At 37.3% G+C, this 27,069-nt stretch overlaps 1 protein-coding gene across 5 annotated transcripts in view; it reads right to left on the bottom strand.

Moving 5' to 3' along the window:
* rxrgb (retinoid X receptor, gamma b) overlaps positions 1–27,069 on the bottom strand; it is a 97,132-nt gene that overhangs the window by 49,866 nt on the left and 20,197 nt on the right. For 2 of the 5 annotated variants that reach the window (XM_057840558.1, XM_057840555.1), the window contains exons 2-3: positions 23,087–23,261; positions 563–804 (exon numbers count right to left, since the gene is read on the bottom strand). In XM_057840558.1, coding sequence (XP_057696541.1) covers positions 563–804; positions 23,087–23,153 — 309 coding nt within the window. In that variant the 5' untranslated portion in view covers positions 23,154–23,261. Of the gene's footprint in view, positions 1–562; positions 805–23,086; positions 23,262–27,069 lie in introns of those variants that run through there. The other 3 variants (XM_057840553.1, XM_057840554.1, XM_057840557.1) reach the window with 2 other exon arrangements.

Genomic DNA, 27,069 nt, shown 5'->3' with positions numbered 1-27,069 from the left:
ATCGAATCAAAAGTCAACATTATTAAAAGATTTCACATCATCCGTGTTCCAAAATAATAGATCAAGCATATTTATGTCGTTGCCTCTATTGTTCACATTTTCATAAAAATGTTAACGTTACTGAATTCTACCTGAACTCTACCTATACAGCTCTGGTATGCACATTATCAGAATAAGACAATATTTCTTGTTTAATTGTTCATCTAAATGTTTTTCCTATGAGAAGCAGTAACAGCTAAACTGCTAGCTTCTACTCCCGAGAAAAAACATTAAATGGATTTGCAATCCTTACTTCCAGCTCTGTTACTGTGATTATGACATATCGTAAATATGAAATTAATCATGTTTTTGCCAGATTTGTAAGATGAGCTAATCAAGCCTTTGACAGCTTTACTACCTATTATTGATGAATATGTAGCAGAAAACCAGATAAGTGAAAGCTTGTTTTCAAGGCTAAATGTCCTCTAATTCTGGAATGACCCATAAACTTTTACATGAAAGTCCATTCTGTTCTGCATATTGAGATAAGACGAGCATCTAATCGCAAGCGCTTTCCCCTCACCTGCGGACTTCCGAGTGGTCCGAAGTTCAAGTTGGGCGTGGACGGCAGCGATACGGCGGGCGAACCCAGAGACGAGGTGATGACTGAGTAAGGAGAGGCCAGGCCGTTCATGGGCGAGCCCATGGTGGACATGGGCGACGGCAAATGTCTGGAGGTGCTGATGACTGACGGGTGGCCCACCATGCCGCCCATCGGTGGGGCGTGCGGGTGGGAATGGGCCGTGCTCATCGGCCCGCTAGAGTCTGCAAGAGGAAGGAGTGTTCTATTAGGGTGTTATATTCTCAATCAAAGACAAGTGTCAAAAAAATAAATAAATAAAACGTACATGGACGTGAAAATGTGAACGTATCACTAGTAAATGGGCTGTTCATAAGAAATGACAGATTTGATGTGCGCAAGGGGGAAAAAAATGAGAAGCAATCAATTGTTAAGGCAAACAAAAAACACACCTGTGCTTGTAAATCTAAATTGAGCATCACTATATATTATAGACATTTAACAGATCATTCCCATATCTTGTGCAATACATTGAAATCAACTATACAACTGCAGTGGTGCTTTGAGATACAAGTTGAATTTGTTGGCTAAGCTCTTTTCCTATGAAGGGTATAGACAGTTGCTAAAATAATTTAGTATGCAAATAGCAACGTGTTTAAACAAAAAAATGACAAAGCTTACATGCTCACCTTCTTTTGCCATCAGTTTTACCCGCAAATTTACATACTGATGGACTAGATAGAGTGCAGGTGCATATGATAATGTTTAGTAATGACATCACAAGAAAGGGCAGGCAATATGTTATACTCATATTTGATTGGCTATAATAGTATCAGCATTGATAAAATGGCTGCCCCCATGATGGGCAGCAACTTCTTGGAAATACTGGCTCACGAGAAAAATAAAATCCTGTTTTTTTTCAATTCTTAAAGATCCTTTCCACTGGGATTAACATGTTAAAGGTGTTGTCTGTCCCATTAAGATGACTGTACATGAAAGTAATGATTGTAAGTCTCAAATCACAACTCTATTAGCTAAGGGTGTAACGGTACATGTATTTGTATTGAACCTTTTCGGTACGTGGTGCTCGGTTCGGAAAGGAGGCGTACCGAACGAGTTTCTGACGTAACGTAACCCTTAATTTTCGAGGCTGTGAGTCGATCAGGTTACAGTTTCTTTGTGTAGATTATATTTACTCCGTCTTCTCTACTATAATGAGGACCAACACGGTAGGACAGTATAACCCAGAAACGTCAACGGCGTGACAACGTGGCCGCCGCAAGAACTCAGTGAAACGCGGGCGTTAAAGTCAGTCAGCCAATGCACACCAGTCGCAGTGCGGCCGTGTGTTAGACGCGTCCCAGAAGTGGCTCAACACCATGCACGCGAAAAGAACGGCAGAGTTTATTATTTGACGTGAGACGCGACCCTCCTGCATCAATACTACTCCCGGTAGCTAGGATTGGGCAGACCGGAAGTCACTTGTGTAAAAATACGGTGGATCCGGTCGATTTTCAAACTAATATGCAGTCGTAACCCACTGTTTGAGTCCATCAGATCTCTTGAGTGGTAGATCGGGGCACAGTTGACTTGTCTTTGTTGATTTACTGCTGTTTTCTCTGCTATAATAATAACCAACAAGGCCCCGTGTTCAATACAAAACCCTCCTACCACAACAAAACAAGCAGGAACTAATATTCATATAGGAACTAAAGTTATACAACATAAAATATACAATATAAATGAATACTACATCACATTTGTAAAATATAAACACATAATAAAATAATAGTCCATTTAAATAAAATAAATTGAAAATGAGCTAAAACACCTGTAATTAAATAATAAGAATGATACACAGATCCTGCTTACACAAATTTATTCATTTCTGTGTGGCGCTTTAACTTGAGAAAATCCACCAATAAGGCTTTTGAAAACCGTTCATAAGAAGAAAAAAAAAAGATCTATTAAGGCATTTGTAAAATACATGTTAAAATCTTTGTCATTGGGATTGCTTTTCTCTTTAGCATAGGACTTTTTTCTTTTAAAAAGAAAGCTGACCAATACGCGGGGTCTGAAAGGCAAATTGTTGTTAGATTATCTTTAAATACCCGCTACTTTTTTAGCAGAATTCTAGCTTTGTATAGGCTATTGTTTCTATTGTTGAAAGCACAAAGGTGTGTAATAAACATTTATATTTTGCATTATGTTTTCTTACTGTACCGAAAATGAACCGAACCGTGACCTCAAAACCGACCGAGATTTTTGTGTACCGTTACACCCCTACTATTAGCTATACCATATGAAACACTGAAAGAAAATAAGTAGAAAACATTTTTAAAGCTAAAATAAAAATACTACACAGAACATCCGGTAAATACATATTTTAAACATTTCTGTTATTTTGATTAGCACTTAGAAATGACACTCATTTAGCACAATCAAAAACATTTTTAAGTAATTGGCTGCCATAATGATTGCCGCAGGGCCTCTCAGCCACAATGGTTTGGACATTTATTGCAAAAGAGTTAAAATCCTAATTACAAGGAATTTTCTAACCGGTAATTCCTCATATATGTGCAGCCTGTTTAATTAAAGACAGTTGAGTCACTCAACACAAATAAACACCTCCCTCAAATAGACACTGCCCTTTTCCCACTAGGATAAAAAAAAAAAAAAAAAACTCTAATTTTATTGAGCTTTTTTGAACACTGTTGCTAAGCAAAACAGCAGCACAAAAACTCTCAAATAACATAAGCAAAAATAAATACATTAAATTACATTTTTAATCAACAGTTACGCCTGATTTTCGTCCCAGAGTGCTGACCTTGCTTTGGATCTATTGATGTGAACTGACAGACTGGCATTTGCATAGATGACCTACTTAGAAAATCTGTCAGTCAACTGAGTAACTGGATGCACTGTGTGCAATTTCATGCATGTTCTATAGCTGTGAGGCCATTCGCTTGTCGCCAACCTTAATCGCGCCAAATGTAGATGGGCCCGTTCAAATAGTACGGTACGTGCCACCGCCGATGGTGAGCGCCTGCGTATGTAGGTTTTCATGTGCGACACACAGATGAACTCATCTAATGGAGGGGGGTGAAATGTTTGTAATGAAAAGGCATGTGACACAAATGTCATGAGTGTGTGACAGCATGCAGCATGGTCAAATGACAGTACAGTCGTTGAATTCTGACAGGTGATTTGAAGTCCTCACCACTACTGTGCTTAGGTGAATAAAAAAAACCCACAACGAATTCACTTTATGACAGTCATTCATTAATCGCTGGGGTTAGGGAATTGAAAATTTCAGAGCTAGTACTGATTAGCTAATAAGCGACTGTTGCAGAAAAAGGGGCATTACAAACGCCTAATTTTTGAACAAGACAAACGCTGTTTAAATGCCTTTAAACTCGTGCTGAAACGATTACTCGAATAAATTCGAGTAACTTGATTTTAAAAATTGATCAAGGAATTTTCTCTGCCCCCATGAATCTTTTAATTTAATAAACTCTATGCATGACGTTTTGCCCGGACTAATTTTAATGTGCGTACAGGAAGAAGACGGAGGCGGCGGATATATTTGATTTCAACCATGCCTGAATGTAGAGGTAACGACTAAGAAGCCGATGAAAGCGAACAGAAAGGCCCCAAGAAAAAGCAGAAAATGTCAAAAGTGTGGGAGCATTTCAAGCTGGACACCAAGGCAAACACTGTTTCATGTATTCACAGTAAGACTGCGCTTGAATAACACTACAGCACGTCTTCAATGCTGCAGCTCCATCGAAGGCACCCTGTTTACTCCGAGAGCGGAGGAGTGATACTCGGGACTAGGGGTGTGACAAAATATCGAAATGGTGAAGGTTATTATTGATATGCTCCTGCCAAGAATCGAGATATCGTTTTAAAAAGGTGTCAATGTCTAAAAAAAATAAATAAATAAAAAGGAACCAACAAGTTACTACCAAAATCTTCCACTATAATATTGTCTCAGTTAAGTCTAAGGTTGCATTGACAGTGCTCGACGCCCAATCCATTTAGACTAGAAACGTTCGTTCATTCGAAACCAGAGCATTTACAGTCATTCTGTCCGATTTTCAGGGCATTACAGGTCACTTGTTGTTTATTTTAGGGCATTTACAGTTAAGTTTTAGTCACTGCCTATTCATTTGGGTGATTCCCAGGTCACTTCCTGTCATGTAACTAAAAATAAACAGGAAGTGACCCATAAAATATCCCAAAATCAACAAGAAGTAAGTGAAAATCAACAGGTAAATGACCTTAAATGGCCCAAAATAACCTCATTGCCTGGCATTGGCTGCCACTGACGCCATAGACGTTCAAATGGATTGGACGTCTACTAGTGATAAACTCAAAGTTCAAAGTTTGCTTTATTGTCAATTCTACCACATGTGCAAGGACAGACAGAGAATTGAAATTAAGTCACTCTCTAACCTCAGTGGCAAGCAAAAAATGAAATAAAAGAAATATATATAAAAATGGATAACTGTACAATCTGACGATATCTATGAAACAAGACACAAAATAAAAACAGGTGAATGGAAAAGAAGCTGACTGCAATAGTGCAAATGTATTGTTCTATATACATATACACACACCCAATTGACAGTAGAAGATTGTTTTTCCGTTTATTACTCATTTGTAGAATATCATTGAATGATTTCCTGACCAATGTATCGATAATCGTTGGATCGCTATTTTGTCAGATCATCGTTATCGTGAGCTTTGTATCGCGTATCGTATCGTGAGGTACCAAGAGGTTCCCACTCCTACTCGGGACAAGGTAAAATTAAGTTAACGTAGCGCTAATAAATAAGATTAACATTACAATAACTTGCTATTGTAATGTTAGCCTTGTGGAGGGGTAGGTTTCTATTAATTATGACTACTGTCGACGCGTGGCTTACATGTCTTTCATACAGACTTTTTTAATCTGTAAAAACACTGAGCTGTAGAGTGATTATCTGATAGCTGCAGCCCTACTTTAAACACTAATTTTATTAAACTGCTTTTCAGGTTTGCAACATATAAAAGATTTTTTCTTGCATGCCAAATAGGCATTGTTTGTTTTGAAATTCTAACAAAATGTAAATAAGCTCTGAGGCTCCAGAAAATGTAAACAATACATTCATAAATAATGATTAAAAAAATAAAGCTGTCCAACATTTCAATGCAACTAAAAATTTAAGTTACAATGACATTTGTTCTAAGTTAAAAAAAAAAAAAAAAGGTGTTGGTAGGGTTAGCTGCACATATATTATGAAGTTATAGAAACGTTTTTGCAGCATTAGCAAAGTCTCAGATTTAGTTTGATTTTTAAAGAATGCTTAAATTCCATTATGCGTTCAAATGCCAGATATCGTCGTTCGACCGATAATCAGCCTTCTTAGTATTTGAAACAGCTGTCGTGTAGGAGAGCGACTCCCGAAAACACCTTCATAATAGTCTAAAACTAGTCATAAAACTCAAAAACCATTTTTCTGCTCACGACAACACCAGCATTTAAAGAGGATTCTTCAATTCTTTTAAAGTATCCTCAAAACAACATTTCAATCGACTCCTCTAAATTTTAACATTTGCCCATTTATAAATAAAGTCAGCAGTTCTCTATAGTCAATTTATGACAATGTAAATAATATCCGCCATATCATTCGCAACAGTAAATCTCATCATGCACACCGGATGACTGTGATTTATAGCAGTTCCGTAAAAGACAGCTGACTTCTGTGTGAAACCTCAACAAAGTAGTCTTGCACAATTTTGCTATCCCTGCGGAATTGCTATTTAAGTCATCGTACAAAATCAACATCAATGATCATTTGGCAAAGTACGTGAACGAGCCAAGCACAAAATCATCCACGTAGCCATTGGCTGCCTCTCTGTATGCTAAAGGACAGATGTTGTGCAACTTCCTGTTTAGCACAGAAGCGACTGCTTCCACCCACTCACTGACCATCTCCCACATTCTACAAGTATGTCATAAGTGATCCCCGCAAGGCAAATATGTATTGGGACTTTCCTCTCTTTGACCGGACACAAAAGAATCCTTCCAATGCTCATTCAAGCGCTAACAAAAGGCAAAATGTAATTTGATGAGAGCATAGAATGGGCACTGTACTGTCCTGTGTCTTCATTGTCTGCTATTAAACTTTCTTTACATGTGTGACAAATTCTCGTCAGGCCTTGTAAAAATGCACTCTACGTTGGAAGTGCTGAGTCGGATAGATAGCATGGGGCTATCAAGAGCTCAGCCAACAATTTGACAATATGCACTCTTGCCAGCAATTTGACAATATGCACTCACATGCGTCGATATACTCTGAGACAAGATATAGTGCAATATGAGTATGGATGTCTTTCGAAATGCCAGCTACAATCCCAACAAGCGGATGCCTATGTTAAGGGGTTGTGTAGAGTAGTCGACTTTACTACTACGCAGTAAATACTAGAGGTGGGAATCTTTTGGCACCTAACGATTCGATTACGATTCAGAGGCTCCGATTCGATTATAAATCGATTATTGATGCACCTCCCGCTTTTAATGTTTTCTACATTAGTTCCAAAATTGTTCAAAAATCCTCTCAGGCTAAACCAAACTACTATTTTAGTATCAAGTTAACAGTTAAAAACAGTAAATACCCAAGTCCCCATTCTGTATCAGCAGCTTTAAACTACATTCAATTAATTTAATGTTGTGAATCAACTGTTAAAGTTGTTAAAATTGCTCCCATTATTCCATAATTTCCCTTCTGTCTACTTTCGACATGTGAAAGTTTTAAAACTGTTTCATCATTTAAAGATAAATTCAAGTCAAGATTTTGCCGATTTAGGGGTATTTTAGATAAAAAGCAATTAGGTTCGCTACAACAGAGCCTAGAGAAGTCTACTGCTTTAAGATGGTGCCTGTTTACTAGCACGGGAAAGTGTCATTTCGCATCTAGTTCTTGGTACATGTTCTAACGCGGCCGTCGTCTGTCATTTCACATCCAGTTCTAGATATATGTGATATCTACCATAGCCGTATGTTTGTAGAAACTGGCAACTGGGCGCTGTTTGTAGCAGCTGACGGCCGCAGTCAGGTATTATTGTTTTGTTTTTGTTTTTTTATCTAGCGGCATGAGTTGAACATGATATTTACTCTAGGTCCGTTCCTCATTGCGTCTAGAAGACCGCGCTGACTGTGTTTTATTTCCGCTTTACCTGGTATAATTCAATAATAGGACGTTGGATGTTTGTGAATCGTTCTCGAATCTTCCACGGACGAATCGCGAATAATCTAAGAATCGGAACTTGCGCACGCCGCTAGTAACAACATATTTGAAAACTTGTTGAAAACTTGCAATGTTGACATACGGTTGATAAATTGCTCTGTGTCATATTGGGCAGTGAATTTGATTTTTTTGTTTTGTTTACAGTGATCCCTTGTTATTTCACACTTCAAACTTTGTGCCCTCAATCATTCGCAGATTTTTTTTCAATTAAAAAAAAAAACAAATATACAGATGATGCGTCAATCATCGTTTAACTCAGTGCTTCTCAATTATTTTCTGTCACGCCCCCCCAAGGAAGACGTAAATGTTTCGCGCCCCCCCAAACTCTCTGCCGCCACTGTAAATAGTATCATTTGTCTATAAAATTACTATTATAAATACGCATCTGCCTAACATTGTTTCCTTTTTTTTTCTAATAAAGAGAAAAAGTAACATTGATCAACTTATAATAAAGTATAACTTTATTAACATTGTTTTGTTTGTAACAGAGAAGACTTGACGTGCATCAATTTGCCTGAATTTAAAAAAAAGTCACATCCAAACTGTAAAAAATACACTCAAGGTACATTTTTGACCATACAGAAAAATAAAATGTAATAAAATCAGTAAATAATAACATGTTAAAATTGATTAGAAACATTCACTCATGAGGACAATATGCCAAAAAATTTGACCGAAAAAACAAAACTGAATAAAAGAAAAAAAAAAGTGTCCTTGGACAGGACAGCTTTTATTTTTGCGGCTCACAGTATTTACCTCCTTTGCAATGGTGTGGAGTTATTTTTCAATGAGCATACTAACAATGCTCAGTGGATTACTGATATAACACTGACAAAGCAGGACAATTGTTGGCAATATTCGGCACGTTTTCACTGAAAAACAATCAAGCGGCTTATCAATGAGATTGGGGTCTAATGTCTTTAAGTGGCGTCTTAATTGATTTGGCTTCTGGCTGTCCGCTATAATTATTTTTAGACACAGTAAACAGTGGTCTTTCCTCATCACCCACTATATTAAAAGTCAAAGCTAAAAGGCAAACGGCACGAAAAAAGCGCATTCTCGGCGGCCAAGGTAGAACCGTAGGTGAGGGCGGTCGTCGTGCCGATCCCAAGCCGAAAATGGCACTTCTCGGGCGGCGACGTGAGAACCGGACAAGACAGTGGGTCGCTGCGTGAGTGAGTCCGGTCGGAAAACGGCTTTCGAAAACGGCGGTGGCACACTGCTCTTCATATCTGTTTTCTGTGTGTGGTGCTGAGTGCTCTTCCTTAGTTCAAAAATACTGCGCGCACTCTGAAAATGAGAGCGCCACTACCACCTACTGAGTGGATGTGCAAGTACACTTTATTCCAGTACGGCAAAAAAACAAAAAATGCATGTTCCCCGAGGTCACATGCGCCCCCCCTGGCATCGCTCTGCGCCCCCCCAGGGGGGCGCGCCCCACTATTTGAGAAGTACTGGTTTAACTTGTTAAACAGTTGCTGTGGCAACTCATTGTGTGTAAGTAAGCAGCTTGAAAGGATTTGAGTGGATTCACTCAATGAAGCATTTAATAAAGCCAAGCATTTTTCTACTATTTTATTCTTGTTTAAAAATAATTTGGTGGGACAGTAAAATGTTTAAAAGTTATCATAATTATTACATTTGAAGTGCTTAAAAATCATTTATTAAAATATATATATATACATACACATGATTATTTTTTCTAATCATACTTTGGAGAAAAAAAACTGAGAAAACATGTTTTATATTTATATCTTTCCTATGCTAAATCTGAATAAATACACACGCAAAAAAAAAAAAAAATTAAAAAAAAAAAAAATATATATATATATATATATATATATATATATATATATATATATATATATATATATATTAGGGGGGGGGGCGCCACTTCGCTGTTTTCCACTTATCGCAGCGGGTTCTGGTACCCATTAACCGCGAAAAATGAGGGATCACTAATAACTAAATTTTGATTGGCTTTCATCTACATTTTTCCTGCACTATTACACATGATAAAAATAAAATATTTTTCAATTTATTAAAAGATTTTTTTCTGCTGGGAACAACATGTTAAATGTGTTGTCTGTCCCTTCAACCATGCGCCAACTGCTGGTCGAGAAAGTGCTTAATTAAATATGCAGCAGAAATGGCATTTTAAATGTAAAAATTAAAATAACTAAAATCCACGTTTAAAATACAATTAATTGCAAATCCATAGTTTTTCTTTTATTTTATTGATCCAGGAAAAATTTGGGGCCATTCATAAATAAGACCTGATTTAAATAATAAAGGTCAAAGGTCAAGAGTGATTACTTAAGGGAAAATTCAGCGAACGTGGTCACACAAGGTCATCTGTTAGTGTGCTCCAAGCCTCAAGTTCAGTGAAAATAGCATAAGAGTTGTATTCGTAAATGAAACCACCTCAAGTCACCTCCATACAAAGAAGCATCTCACTCTCCAGTTATCATCCATCACACATTTCACAAAAGATCATTGTCAAACACTGAGGACATGCACTCATCTTATGAAATCATCTGCTCCAGATCCGTACCATTGATTCTTGTCTGATGGACTCAGGCCAAACCAATACAGCGTCTGCGGACGTAAGCAACTATTTGAGTGCAAACAGACAAGAACAGCGAAGGACACCCATTGGCCAGCAACCAAAGGTTAACTGTTGCCAAACTCCTGAAACGTGTTCAAAAAGAGGTCCTATTTGCAGGACTCGCTTACATGGATCATTCCCGGAAAATGCCTGCAACCAGGGTAGGTACCACTAAGTGAATGACACACAGATGAATAACAGTTACCCATAAAACAGCAGAACATTAACCTGAATTAAAATTCCGAAAATGTATTCCAATGAGGGTAAAAATGTACTTAGAATAGGTAGTTTCACCAATCCAGCATCACCACTAGTGACGTTTTACTCCATCCTTTGTCCCAACCTTCAAATTACAAATAATCCACATACAAAAGCCTAAAAGATGCAGTTTCTGAGTAAATTTATTTTTCCTGAGAACAAATATTAATAATAAAAAATAAAATAAAATAAAAAACTAGGGGAAAAGAATGCTTGAAATTTCTTTCTTTTTTTTTTTTTTTTTTTTTTTAAAGTTAATTAATGGTCACTATTTGAATGGGGACTTTTCAAAGTCATAATAGATGATAAAAAATGGCATAATTGTGAGTTTTTACCTGCTTGGTTGTTGTTTACATTTTATATTACTTGTATATGACATATGAAGTTGCTATGATGATGCCTTATAGTGCCACGTCTAGCCATTTAAGGTGGCTGAGAAGTGTCGGGCAAAATGCAAGTCCAAACACTTTGCAAAAGAAAAAAAGCACAAATGCAAATTGGCCACAGCACTATTGCAAACAGCCACAGCACAGATGCAAATAACCACAACACGAACCTCAATTGCCCACAACACAAGTGCAAATAGATCGCAACACAACTTCAAAAAGCCACAGCACGAATGCAAATGGATGAACCGGAGGTCGACTAAATTCCACAGAAGTAGACATGAGGACTACAACTTCCGCCCTCCTGCTGACACCGTAGAGATAGTCACAAAGCAATATATACCAAAGGGTGAATTTGTGAGGGAATTTCTGTAACTTACGTTGTTAAGCTATGCACATTTGGGGATGTGACATGATAACTTGTAAAATAAAATATATTTTTGATATGCCTATAATAGAAGTCTAGCAGTCATCAACTGCCCCATAATCAGTATCTTCTTGCGGTCGTATTGTGAGCCATTTGCATTCGTGTTATGGCAAATGGTGTTCGTGCTTTTGCCAATTTGCAATCGTGCTTGGGCAATTGGGGATCGTGTTCTGGCAGTTTGTATTTTTGCATTTGTGCTGTAAGCCAATTGAATTTGTGTTGTGACACTTGGGCTTCGTTCTTTTACCAATTTGCAGTCGTGCTTTGGCAATCAGGGATTGTTGTGGCAGTTTGCATTTGTTCTTTTTTTCTTTCACAGAGCGTTAGCAGTTGTGTTTGTGTTGTGGCAACTTGCATTGTTGATTTTTTTTTCTTGTTGCAAAGTGTTTCAACTTTGCAGCTCGACTGACACGTCTCGGCTACCATAATATTGGCCATAGGCATATGACTGTAGATAGGGTTTTGAAATGTATTCTATTCCACTGTTAGGTTTTGTGTTGGTTTTTTCCTAGTGTGACTTGTCCCTGTGATTGCCCATTGATTTCACCTGTTGTGCCTCCTAGTGTATCCTCCAACCTGCATCCTCCTGTGCTCACCTGTTCCTTGTTGTGTCGTTACCTCTCGGCTCTGTGTGTATATAAGCTCCCAGTTTCTTTTCACTCCTTGTTGCGTCATTGTCTATGTCAATGTCGATGTCGAAGTCCTTTCCAAGCCCTCGTGTATTAGTTCCTCCGATAAAGTAAGTTTTGTTTGAACCTTGCATTTTTGATCCCCAGTACTTTTGATTGTACTTTGTGCTTTTGTTAGTTATTATTAAACATTTTTTGAGTTCACCGCCACCTGCCTTGCTGCATTTTGTTTCCCTGCATTTGGGTCCACACCATCTGCCTGCCCGGTTTTCCTGACATCCATTGACTGCTATAATTCATCTAAATAGCAGGAAATTGCACTTACATGGTCCTTACTAGGCATGTGCCGGTATGATGTTCTGACGGTATGATAACCTTATGTTTATATGTATCATGGTTACATTATAAACACACGCTCTTAGAGTTGTCAGAGAGAAAAAAACACCACGTTTTACCACCACTAGGCACACTAAATACACTGGAGTTAACTCTTATATATGGTGGGAAACGTTCATGACAGTGTTTACTAACCTTTAATTTTCTATAACTGCAAAATCATATTGGAGGTATAGCCTCCTCGTCAGCCACTCTCCGCAAACATGTTTTACATGTCAGTTCGCCCTCCTCCTCTAAGCGCGGCCGTCTAACTTTTCTGTGGCCGAAGTTTTCCCAGACCAATGATTTAGTTTTCTTCGTTACGGAAAAAAGTTCAGGAGTTTCACCTCCTTCAGCCATTGTGTAGCACAGCTGACTCACTCACACTGAGCAACAATCGGTGGGGGAGGCTTGAGCCTTAGAGGTGCAAGCGAGGGATTTCTCCATGAATTTTTGGGTCATAAAAAATGGCTAATACCTTAGGGACGGTATGACGTAACATTTTTGCTGTTTTGAAACCTTGACATTTTCATACCAACGTATACCTTGAAATCGGTAATCGGCACATGTCTAGTCCTTACATGTATATATCTTTCATATTTAAATGTTATTTAGATTTGTTTTGAACTTAAAATATGTTTTTAAGCAGAAAATGTGCATTTATCCGCCCGCCACTCAATCCCATATAGGCCCCATTGTATTAAAAAGTACTTGAAAATTGCACAATAGTCTTCATTATATTGTTATTAGCACTATTTTTTTTTTTTGTGAATTTTATTTGGTGTGGCCCTCGAATAACTATATCTACAAAGGAAAAAATAAGGAGTGTTAGTGCTAAAGTTTTCTCTGCTAGACAAATTGAGCAGTCGTTCGCTTTGATATTTAAATGTATTTTAAATTTCACTGAAAAAATAACAAATCAACACATAAAACATTATCTACTGAAATTTAGATTGAAAAAAATAATAATAATAAAATAAAATTGGCTGAAATATAGCTTAAACATTCAGAATCCACTATCACTCATTCCTATTTGGATCACAAAAAGTAATGTGCTTTATCATTGTGTCTATGGGACTATTATAAGTGCACTTAACCACGTCGCTATAACTTTCTATCGATATGTAATTTGTAAAAAAAAGTTACTTCAAAATTTTTGTCCAAGTGTCTACTTTTATTGAGATTAAGATACCGTAATAATATTGTAAATACCCCCAAAATTTATGTAATAACATTTTTGATCTGAAACTGTAATCATTGATCTGTAAACTGAACTAATCAAGCCTTAGATAGTTTATTACTTATCATTGATGAATATGGATGGAGCAGAAAATCAGAAAAGGGCTTATTTTTCATTCATTTTTCATTTTGAAGCCAAAATATCTTCCAATTCTGAATAGAGTAAAATTGCCACTTAAGTGTGAACTTTAACACCCGAGACTGACTGTCTGCGGCCCTTTGTTCCAAAAGCAATTGTAGCAGTCTGCTAATGTTACCACTTGTCTAATTATTTGAATGCAGCAAGCATGTAAAAGCACTTCTTTTGTCGAACAGCAGAGACACAAGTTGGCTACTAACGTCTTTGATGCGGCAATTTGCAGCGCAGACGGTGTGCAAAAGGATCATTCAGGGTTTGGTATAGATTCCATACTAATTAAGACACTTCATGTGGGCGAGAATAGTTGAGACGGCATTCAGCTGATATGGTGATCAACAGGTTTAACAAAACATTCCCGCTCGAAAACCCCACTAAATCCCTCACTGTTAATTACACAAGTAGCTGGATGGAGCGCTCCACTGTGTTGTAATTCAATAAGCTCGCGGCCCACTAACTAATAATATCTCTTCTCAGGAGAAGAGTGTGGGAGTGGGTTCAGCAATGGGGACGATAGCAACAGATCGACTCCAAAACAACACGCGCTTTAATAAATACCCGATTAGCTCTTACCAAGACTGATCTTAAACTTCCATCTGTTCGATACCTGTTGACTCCCTGACTCCCTTTATGCTCTTCTGGGTGTATTTGCGCATGTGAGTCCATATCTGTCATCGACCAAAAGGACAGAGAGCAGAACGAGGACTAAAGTAATCAGGCAGACAGTCTGCAGAGCTCGTTACTGCGAGCGGACATGTCATTAACAAGTCTCCTAAATGTGAGCCCTGCGCTACATCAAAGAGAGAAATACATAGATGACACTGGCGCGCAACCGCTGCCCCTGATAAACATTCATTTCTTTGCTAAATGAGGTTGATGCCTGATCAATTGTGTCACTAAATCCTCTTATCCCCGGGTAAGTATGTGCAGCTCAGCAGGCCAGCTGTCAAGAAGGTGGGAGGCCGAAGAGGAGCAGGGGGATGTGGAGTAGGAGGGGAATGAGGCAGACAGAAAGAGAGGGATGGACAGATTGATGGATGGCGGGGCAATGTCCCGCACGGAATCTGCTTTTTTTCCCCCCAAAAGCTAACATGATCCTACTAGCACACACATATAATCTCACAGTCTGGCAAATAACTGGCAATCACTAGTCGAGAACCCCCTGTTGCGTGTATATACAGACTGTAAAAAAACTGATGGATATAGAAACGTATGTAATTTATTAAACCCACAAAATTTCAACTATGACATGTTAATGCATTTTCATTTTTCAATAATCTGAACTTCAGTTTCTAGTTTTGCCATAAGCAGAGGCGAAAATGCCACAAAGGAGATCTGAAGCTCAAACACATCACGACAGCACGAGTTAATGGGACAGACAACAACTTGCATAAATGATCATGAAGTAAAAGGTGGTTGCTCAAAGTATTTAAGTATGCAAATTGTGAATGCCTTAGACCTCTGGTAATTTAAAAAAAAATGTCAAAATGGAAAAATTGACACTTGAGAGGGCATTTTGAGACATCAGTTATACACACGCAAATACACACTGATACGACTCGGCACTAGGGATGTCCTGATCGCTATTTTTCCACTTCGACCCACCTGATTTTGAGAATCTGATTTTTTTTTTTTTTTAATTAAACAAAAGTTCCAAACATTTCACAGTACTCTACTGCTAACAGTAGTTCCTCTTCCACTTTTTCTGGGAGTGTTCCGGAGAATAAAACGTAAGTATTTTGTTTCTTTTGGCAATGCTATTTCATTTCTGGATTATTTTGTTTCTTTTTAGCTCTTAAGTTTATTTCAAATTATTGTCTAAAAATTAAAAACCCGAGCCCTTTCACCCGATGCTCTGAAAAATGGCGCAATCGGCCCGATTTCCGATCACGTGATCGGATCGGAGACATCCCTACTCAGCAAGGGTGCATTGGATAATGGGTTTCAATTGCATCATGAGGAAGGGCAGGAAATTTGGGAAACTCAAATTTAATTGGCTAAAATAGTACTGGCCACTTACTATGTCCCCTTCCTGAAAATACTGGCTTTTATTTTTTTTAATTTTTTTACTATAACACATCTGTAATATGTGCATTTTTCAATTCTTTAAACAACATTCTTTCCACTTGGATGCACATGATAAAGATGTTGTCCACACGTTTTTGTGAAAACGAATATCCTGCCCCCTTCATCTAGAAAAGAAATTAAGTATACGCCACCTTGGCTTTCAAAATGCATAAGTGTGTTTTTATACATTCATAATGATGCCAATTCTTTAGATCATAAAATAATATTAAATAGTATATTATTATTAGACTATATATGTTGCCGAGGGTGCGTTGATATATTTTTCAATAGCCGCTATAGAATACTGTAATTCTGTTAAAGGAAAAAGATACAGTCTTGAGTCTCGTTTGTCTGATATACTGCATATAAGAAAATCCTTTCTCCTCCAACCATGCGGCTGTAATAACACAAACAACCTGCATCAGTGAACTCCGTTGACCCCCAAAATCTGCCCCGTGGTGAACTTTCGAGTGAACACACAAACTTTCTCTGAAAAGAAGATGAACGACCTCTACTCCATTTTCTACCAGAGCCAACCTTTCTTCTGTTTGGTGCAATATTTAACAAAATCAGCAGAGGCGTAAGTGCAAAAATAAAAAATAAATAAATAAATAAATAAATAAATAAAAGCTCTGCAGGAACAAGATCCTGTCTACATGACAAATTTGGTAGAATGAAACTATTTACACAGATTGAATTCATATGGAGGCTGAGCTTAAGGTTGCTAAAAAGTTTTCATTAACAACAGCACAAACTATCAAGTCAAAGCAGCCCTTTAAGTCTAAGATTTGATTTGGAAGACTATTTTTGCCACCATTACCTTTCTGTAATTATGTAAACCAGTCAACCATCAAACCATTTTCCCATTCCATGTTTTTGGAATTTGAAAGGAAGTTTATATTAATAAAAATAAATAGCATGATGATACATATAAACAAAAGACCAAACAGAAACACAATCACAAACAAACACACTCAGAGTGACCTGACCTCTGCACCCTCTGACCACAACACCACCCACTTAGAAACCACTGTTGCCTTTGTTCTTCATATACAATGTAAAAAAAAAAAAAAATATATATATATATATATATATATATATATATAATTGGACCAGAAAGTACTGAAAATTAAAAACTTACCAGCGTGTCACAATCATCAACTATACCAACAGCGCCTTGTATTTGTGGTGTTATGTTGTGGTGCATGACAGGAAATGAGTCAAACTATCATTATTTAGAACTAGCTAATGACATGGCTCTTGAACAGCTGATGTGCTTCCAGTAAATATTAAAATCATAAGGGTGCGTTGTTAAATATATTGAGCAGATCATAGCTAGTAATGCGTCCTATCCATCCAGTGCACAATTTGACAAAATATTTGTTTTGCGTTGTCACATCTATTTCTTTAAATCTTGTATACTGTATTATGAACTTACGGAACTTATGCTGCCCATTAAAACCTTTAAAAAGCATTCTTTTAAAAGCATGAAAATTTAAATGAATAAATACCGTATTTTTCGGACTATAAGTCGCGGTTTTTATCATATTTTGGCTGGGGGTGCGACTTATACTCAGGAGCGACTTATGTGTGGAATTATTAACACATTCATTCATTCATTCATTCATTTTCCATGCCGCTTTTCCTCACGAGGGTCGCGGAGGTGCTGGAGCCTATCCCAGCTAACTACGGGCAGTAACACATTTTGATATAATTTCACATGTTATTTTGGTGTTTTGCAGTGACACTGATGGTTTTGTAAAGTTGTTAGCATGTTTTTATGCTATAGTTATCTGAATAACTCTTATAGCTATGGCCACGTTCGCGTTCTGCCTTTGGCAGTGTATGTTAAATTGTATTATTGACTTTTTTTATCTTGAAATGGATGCATTTAGTTTGTGGCGCTTTCACGCCCACATGAGGGCGCACTCGCACTTGTTTACGTGAAGAAGAGTGCTCACACGCTAGAAGAAGACGGGCAGCTACGTAGCTCTGAGTGAGTGAGTGGGCGAGTTAGCGAGAGAGAAAAGACGGCTGCGAACCTACTTTCATTGTTTATGCTTTTAAATTATCTCTACAGAGGCAACGCCTGCATGTATCATCTTTTCTGTTGTTGTTGTGTGTTATCCACCCGCGATCGAACACTTAGAGCCAGTTGTGTGGTTGTTTGAACGATGTGCTAATGATAGCGAACGCATGCTAACCTGTTACTTATTACTGTAATAGTACCTAATTATCATTTATTTACGTTGATGCGAACCTGTTTGCTATCAAGGACCAAATTGATTCAGCAAATTATACGGACGTCCAGCATTGTCTTTTGGGAGTTCGCTGTATAGCCAGGACCGAGCCGTAGCGTAGGACAGTATATTCACATTTCGTTGTTCATGCACTGTACACTGTACATTTATTTAGCATGTTGTTCTCTATTGTATTTTTATATTAAATTGCCTTTCAAGATGACATGTCTGTTCTATGTGTTGGATTTTATCAAGTAAATTTCCCCAAAAAATTCGACTTATACTCCGGTGCGACTTGTATATGTTTTTTTTCTCTTCGTTGGGCATTTTATGGCTGGATCGACTTATACTCAGGTGCGACTTGTAGTCCGAAAAATACGGGTAAACTGATGTGCCCCCAGTAAAAATTAAAATATAAAGGGTGTGTCTTTTACTATATTGAGCAGTTCATGGCTACTAATGTGTCCTATACATCTGGTGCACAATATGACAAAATGCTTGTTTTGCATTGTCACTAGGGTTGTTCCGATCATGTTTTTTTGCTCCCGATCCGATCCCAATCGTTTTAGTTTGAGTGTCTGCCGATCCCAATATTTCCCGATCCGATTGCTTTTTTTTTTTTTTTGCTCCCGATTCAATTCCAATCATTCCCGATAATTTTTTCCCATCATATACATTTTGGCAATGCATTAAGGAAAAAAAATGAATAAAACTCGGACGAATATAGAAATTCAACATACAGTACGTAAGTACTGTATTTGTTTATTATGACAATAAATCCTCAAGATGGCATTTACATTATTAACATTCTTTCTGTGAGAGGGATCCACGGATAGTAAGACTTGTAATTCTTAAAGGATAAATGTGACTTTGTATATTGTGACTAAATATTGCCATCTAGTGTATTTGTTGAGCTTTCAGTAAATGATACTGTAGCCATTTAACTTCTGCCCAAATGCATGATGGGAAGTGCAACCATGACTGTGCGTCATGGTACCAATTGATATAGCTTCTCTGCGTTGGGAAATAACATAGGGTATTAGGAAAAAGATCAACTACTACCTTTCTTTCCCACATTGCTTCCCATGATTTTTCTAATCATTAGAGAGGGATTGTAAGGCTTTAGCCATTTAAAAAAAATAAAAATAAAAAAAAAAGGCTCCAAAGGCTGCCAAAATTCACTCTACTGATTTTACGCTGCCTTTTAGCTCTATATACTGTATGGGTAAAACGGCGCCATTATAGATTGAACGCGACAATGCGTGAGTGGGTCGTGCAGCGCATGCTTTAATTGCGCTAAATATTGTAACGTGATAAATGTAAAAAATATTAATTCTCGCCCCTACCTTAAGCTTAAACTAAAGACTCTGGAAGAGTGTAACATATTATGTCTGTAACGTTAAATACAATTAGAAAACAATTTAATTAAAAAATATATATATATTAAAAAAAGGCATGTCCGATATTTTTTTGCCGATTCCGATGCTTTGAAAATGACGTGATCGGACCCGATCGATTGGGACATCTCTAGTTGTCACACATATTTCTTTAAATCCTATACATTATGAAGTGATGGAACTTATGCTGCCCATTATAACCTTTGAAGAGCTTTCTTTTTCAAAAATGATAATTTAAATAAATAAATAGTAAATAAACTTTAGATTCTTGGGGGTGGCCCCAGAGTTGTTTTCGTTTTTATTCATTTAATTGTGTTTTGTTTTTAATTAACATTTCATTAATCTATAAATGTATTTATTTACATAAAATAATATGTAAAATACAATTTTAATTGAAAATAAAACTAATTTCAAATGATATTGTAAGAATGATCACTTATATGAAAGTTATTTTGTCACGAAGGGGACGGAGGAACCAGTTGCGTATCGCAGACACAGAACGTTATTGATGTTGACAGGCAAAGGAAACAATCAGGCCAAGCGGCAATGGACAGTTGACATGCTAGCGTATGCTGGAACGCTGAAGGCCTGACACTGAATGCTGTTTGTTTGTGCCTTATATACTGTTCTCGGTTGTTCTTCGTGACATACTAAGGAGCGCACAGTCCTTATGAGGGAAACCTTTGTGATGCATGAGTGTGATGCAATATGGTGGCACATGTCAGAACAGACTTTGTGATGGAAGCCTGACGCAATATCAGGCAATATGCTAGCACATGAGCGCACGTTGAGCGCACGTAAGATATTTAAATGATCAAAAATAGTCACTAACGAGTTAAGACAACCCCCCCCCCCAAAAAAAATACATAGAAATTTTACTGTTGCAAGAGGTGCAACTATCATTGACTCAAAATGTCCTTCAATGAATTTTACAGCCAAAACTCTACAAAGGGTCTATACAGGGGCAGTTAACACCAAAATGACATAAAAAACATTGTAAAAACACAACCAAAAAGCTGCTCTTGTAGCAGACCATTTGAATTTCATGTCCCTTTTCGCTCATTTGTACACTAAAAAACACCCAAACTTTCAATCTTGAGGCAACATCATGCACCTTTATTGACCTATTGGCGAAAAAAGCTTGTTTCATTTTTCAACCCTTCCATTGTCAAGTGTTATTTACTTTTAAGCCATTGTGGTACAACTCATTAGCAGCTCATAATGACAAAGAGGCAGAAGCTCAAGATCCAAGTCAATACATGTATGAGCTAGTAACAAAATAGCCCTAACTAGAAGAGCACTCTGTGAGAGAAGACCTCTCTCTAATCAGCCAAATTCAACCATTTTATGGTTTGCAGGACTTGTCCATCAATATTGTTGAGACTAAGGTAGATCATCAATGCACAAGCTCCAAGGCTATTTTTCGCATAAAGTAGTGTAAGGTTACAAGTGGACAAGATCATCCCAACAGCTCTTTCAAGGACAAAATGCACAGATGTCTGACAGTTGGTGGAATACAGTATGTGTTCAAGTGAGCTCACATCAACACATCAATTAAATCACAGGAAGGAGGAAAGCAGAAAACCAGAGCAAGTGCTGATGGAAGGATGCTAGCTGACAGACAGCAAATGCGAACAGCGAGGGAAAGCAGGATGGGGAGGGCGAATAGAAGGGAAGAGTGTTGAGAGACAAACAGATAGTGAAGGACGAGGCAACACGTGTTGGTTGAACGGGGGTTCCCTTTTAGGATGAGGCTTCCCCATAACAGACAAGTATTTGACTGGGAATTACATGAATTTTTTTATGAGAGATGTGAAACACCCTGAAATGGTCGCCAGAAAATCGCAGGTAACATATAGACGAGGACAAACACAACACGCATTCATGTTCCACAAAATTTTGAAACACACTTTAGCAGTTAATAACTTAACTGTTAAGAAATTTATGGAACTGAAAGCAGGAAAATGCAGTCGCAGTGCAAACAATTTAAGGAGGGTATGACCAAAAACTAAAAACAAAAAAAAAACACACACACACAAGTGTAAGTTTAGTTAACATCACTCTAATTAGAGTAAAGTTTGATGTTTCAGTTCAGGAACAGGCAGTGACCCACAAATTAAAATGGAGATAAATTTACATTTTGAAAATTGAATGTATTTTAATAAACACACACACACATATATACAGTATATTAGGGCTGAATGATATTTGAAAAAACTGACATTGTGACTTATTGGGGGTTTGAGATACATATTGCGATATTAAAACTAGAAGAAGACTTTGGCTGACTCACTATGACCACAATGTATTCATATAATACCGTTAAATCCACGCTAAGGGGATTCATCTGTGAATGATGAAGACTGGTGTAATAATAGGGATCCAGGAAGCCAAGTCTCTGCCCAATTATCGCACTTATGAAGCAAAACAAAAGTTTACGTATAAAAAAATAAATAAATAACAATAATAAAATAAAAGCACATGCTGTATTTTCCTACCAATATCATACTCCAATCTGTAATTTTTATCTGTAATTTATAAGACAACCACAATTGAAATTAAATATGAAAAATAAAACACGCATTTGTACTTTCACATGCATTATATAATCCGTTTGGATTGATATATCAACTTAAGCACAATCGAATCAAAATGCAAAAATGTGATTAAGATCCTCATCTTATAAATATGCGATATTTTTTTCATATAATGGTTTTCATTCAAAAGTCTGAAATGTTTCGGCAACAAAATTGTCAAAAACAGCAAAAGTGCTTTATAATTTTTATCACTTAAGGTGAATTGGGACTGATTGTGTTAAATTTGTATTTTGTACATATTTTTCTAATATATCACTGGAAATCCCTATAATTAAATGTAATTAGTTTAAATCAAATTGTGACATACCATATTATCGTTAAAACAATACAGTATTACTGGCCAAAGAATCGATATTGTACCCTTACACATTTACTGTACATGTTTTCATTCAAAACTTACAAACAGAAATTATATTATTTTTTCACTTTCACATTTTATTTAACGTACTTTTTCAATTCAATACATTCATTAAGATGGATTTTTTTGTTTTCTGAAAAATCACATTTTTAGATTGCCACTGACTATCTGAGAAAAAAAACTCCCAACTGTCTATCATCATCTGTAAATTTCCAAATATGGTTCCGTGCTCCATAAAAAGGCAAACATCCTCCACTTGTGTTTTTAATCCACAATGGAAAACTCAAATACGCAAATAAGCAGCGCACATTATTAGCGCTAAGAGTTTCTACCCTAGGATGATGAGTTTTATAAAGAGTTCCCAGGGATTAGAGGTATTACCATAGTAAAATAATGCATCTGTTAGCTCGTCTAACTGTGGGAAATCCATGAAGCAAAAGAATTATTAAAACGTGCAAATATCTCTGATCTACTTCCCATTATTCCCTATAAGGACACACAAGACGACTACTCACAGTGGCCATAACCCAGCTCTCTTCCGGCGCCACCTCCAGCTGCAGGTGATGCCGCAGGTTGCCACATGCCTTCGAGTGCGAACGTGGCACTGGCAGGGTGCCAGTCACCGTTCGCGGCGTCAGACTCGAGTGACGGTGCGTTGTCAAACTAAGGCGGAAACTCCGGATCTGTGGACTTTTAGGAATGGGAGGGGAAAAGGGGTATCGGCGGAGAGCAAAAAGAGGCGGAGTGCATCAACCCCGGTTATAAGATTAGCCAGATTATCCTTCCCGAGAGATCAATCCCATCGGAACTGTTTGCTGTCCGACTGATGACACAAATCAGCTCTTGAGCCGCCCACTCAATTTGTGTCTTTCTATACCTTAGGCTGTGCCTAAAACTGTGCAGGGACACCTGTTATAGTGCAGGGTGTCTGGCATAGCATTAAAAAGGGATGATGGGGTAAAGGGGGGCAGGGCATTAAATCTGTCAGGAGCGGGGATGGAAGGGATCACACTTACAGTATAACCGGTAGCTTCCAATTACAGCTTCTTAAAAGGGATCAGACATTAGTACATTGAGTTAGTTTCCATAGCCAAAGGTTGTAAAAATGGACCCCCAAAAAAACTGATTCATATGCTCAGTTTCCAACCAGCAGTGCTAGTTCTAAAACAAATCATCTTGTTTTCCAACTTATTTCTTGTACGAGAGAATCTCTCTCACCTTGCTGTGAGTTTCGGCAGATTCTTGCCTCTGTCAAAGCTGTTACTGCAAATCTTAACAATTTTTTATTTATAAATAAATATTGAATTAGAAAAAAAAGCATATTGAAAATGTATATATAATAAATAAATACATATTGAAATAACATTTAATTAAACATTTACTTTTGTATGTAATTTAGGGATGTCAAACGATTAACATTTTTAATCGAGTTAATTACAGCTTAAAAATTGATTAATCGTAATTAATCGCAATTAATCGCAATTCAAACCATCTATAAAATATGCCATATTTTTCTGTAAATTATTGTTGAAATGGAAAGATAAGACACAAGATGGATATATATACATTCAACATACGGTACATAAGGACTGTATTTGTTTATTATAACAATAAATCAACAAGATGGCATTAACATTATTAACATTCTGCTAAAGCGATCCATGGATAGAAAGACTTGTAAATCTTAAAAGAAAAATGTTAGTACAAGTTATAGAAATTTTATATAAAGCGCTTTGAGAGCCTTGAAAGGTGGAAAAGCGCTATATAAGTATAACACCATTTACCATTAAAGTGCATGTGACACGAAAAAGCATGTTTATTTCATAATACACGCGGTATTTTATGCCCCTGAATGATATGGACCACTTGGATGTGTGTGGAAGCGATCGCTATTTTTATTTAGTTTTTTGAATCCCGCGCCATGAAAATGAGTGACTTCCGGCTTCGGTCTTGCATTGAGGAGGAGGGCGCTGTGACGTGTACGGTAGAAGACATCCTCTTCACGCTACAGTGTACTGTTGTGTATGAGGACGAAGGATTCAGCTGATTTTGCGGATTAATACGTTTATTTTTCGCATCACGCCAGCCAAACGGCTGCAGAAAATTCATTCTGTATGAGGGAGAGGCGTATGCGCCTTTTTGGAGTTTCAAAACGTTCCCATTTACCGTGGATATTGGCCAAAACAAGCCCGACAACTACTGTGGGACCATTGGACTTACAAGGAAGTGAGTAAACATCTTGTTTTGTATTATGTCAAATACGAATACAGCGATTACAAAGTAAACACTACGAACTTCCTTTAAATAAAGGACTACTTACGTTTGATCATTGATAGGCATGTAAAAAGCTCTCCTAATGCTCATTAGCAGCAGCACATTAGCTGCACAACAACTCCAGCCACCCTCCTCCGGGGAACGAACTGTAAATTGCTCTCCGCCGGGCGGTTTGCCGATCCGCAAAGACAATCGACAACCGGGTCGTCATGTCAAATAATCCAGGCTGGTTATGTGTGATTTTCCGCTTCGAAGACTTTTGAAACATCACTCGGTTCGGGTTAGCATGTCGGCTAGCTGTCACGCCTTCTGGTTTGTTTACATTCTCCGAAGCCGGGGTAGGGAAATGACATATGTCCGATTTAGGTGTCATAAAATGTCGTTCGGGAGGTGCGACAGTAAAGGTGAAGTCGACAGTTTTGACCATTATGGAGTAATTTTGCCATGTCGTCCTGAATAAATGCATTTTTATTATTTCATATTCCATTCAGCACAAGACTGTTATTTGTCATGACCATGTCATTTATTTAGCAATTGGGGAAAATACTTGGATAAAAAGAATATCCTGTAAAAATATTGAAGTAAAGAGACAGAAACAATGACATTTTGCCGCTCTCTTCGTCGCGTTTTCCTCGTTGTGAATAGTTCCCCCTCGACGGGCTGACTGGTCCTTCTCAAGCCATTTATATAGCTATTGGGGAAAAATACTTGGATAAAAAGAATATCCTGTAAAAATATTGGAGTAGAGAGACTGAAACAATGACATTTTGCGGCTCTCTTCGTCGCGTTTTCCTCGTTCTGAATAATTCCCCTTCAATGGGCTGAATAGTAAAACCGATGAGCCCAGTCTACCACTGACGTCATCCACCTGTTGGGGATGCTAAAGCCCTATAATGGTAGGCGTGGCTAACCGGCAGATTAAAAGACTAATTTCTCGTCATCTGCGCTTTGCTAAATTGTTGTATATAGTCGAATCGTCTCAAAATATGATTCTAATTCACATAATAATGCAATTTAAGACTTTTTTTCTCGTGTCGTATGCTCTTTAAAACCCCTCTTAATGTTTTCGTTTTAATAAAATTTGTAAAATTTTCAATCAAAAAATAAACTAGTAGCCCGCCATTGTTGATGTCAATAATTACTTACACAATGCTCATGGGTGCTGAAGCCTATAAAATCAGTCACACCCAAGCGCCAGCAGAGGGCGGCAAAACTCCATAAAACACAACAAGTGAGCGTTTCACTGTACTGTCATTTAAATCTGTCTGAGCGGGGCATCTGCGTTAATTGCGTCAAATATTTTAACGTGATTAATTTAAAAAATTAATTAACGCCCGTTAACGCGATAATTTTGACAGCCCTAATTTAATTATGTATTCGTTTATTTAATCTTGCCCCTCAATACTTTGGTACAGTTATATAATAATTTTGGGACAAAATGGTGCACCTGACTAGAATAGAATCGAACAGAATAGCCCTTTATTGTCATTATGCAGTTGTACAATGAAATTGTGGAGCATCTCCTTTTTACAGTGCAGGATAAGTTGAAATCTCAAAAGTGACTAGCAGCATAAAATCTAAAAAATATATATATAATATAAAACATACAAGCAACAACCACCAAATTTTACACAAAAACTATCAGGCCATGATGGACTATAAGGTCAAAATTGTATTATGGCTAGAAGATATACAGCGATCCCTCGTTTTTCGCTATTAATGGGGACCAGAACCTGCCGCAATAAGTGAAAAGCCACAAAGTGGCGCCGCAACAAAAAATAAATAAATAAAATTGTGTGTTCAATCTGTTTATTCAAATTTAGCATTGGAAAGAGATACATATAATAAATGTTTTTTCACTTTTTTCCCAAAAGTATAATTAAAAAAAAACTTTTATGTGAACATATATATGTTTTTAAGCAATTCAAATGTAATAATTTAAAAGTTTTAAACATTTTACTGTCCCACCAAATTATTTTTAAACAAGAATAAAGTAGAAAAATGCTTGATTTTATGAAATGCTTCATTGAGTGAGTCCACTCAAATCTGCAAGCTGCTAACTTACAATGAGCTGTCACAGCAACTGTTTAACAAGTTGAACGATGATTGACTCATGTGGCGCTTTGAAGTTCGAGTCTCTGGCAAGAGCAAACTCAAACGTCTGTCAATCATCGTTGATTTTAATAAGCAACTCCAGTGCACTGCCTGACCAACAAAGAGCAGG

This window comes from Corythoichthys intestinalis, chromosome 7 (assembly GCF_030265065.1).
Source record: "Corythoichthys intestinalis isolate RoL2023-P3 chromosome 7, ASM3026506v1, whole genome shotgun sequence".
NCBI classification, from domain to species: Eukaryota; Metazoa; Chordata; class Actinopteri; order Syngnathiformes; family Syngnathidae; genus Corythoichthys; species Corythoichthys intestinalis.
Note: the sequence above shows the minus strand (reverse complement) of the source record. Positions and strands in the feature narration are given on the sequence as shown.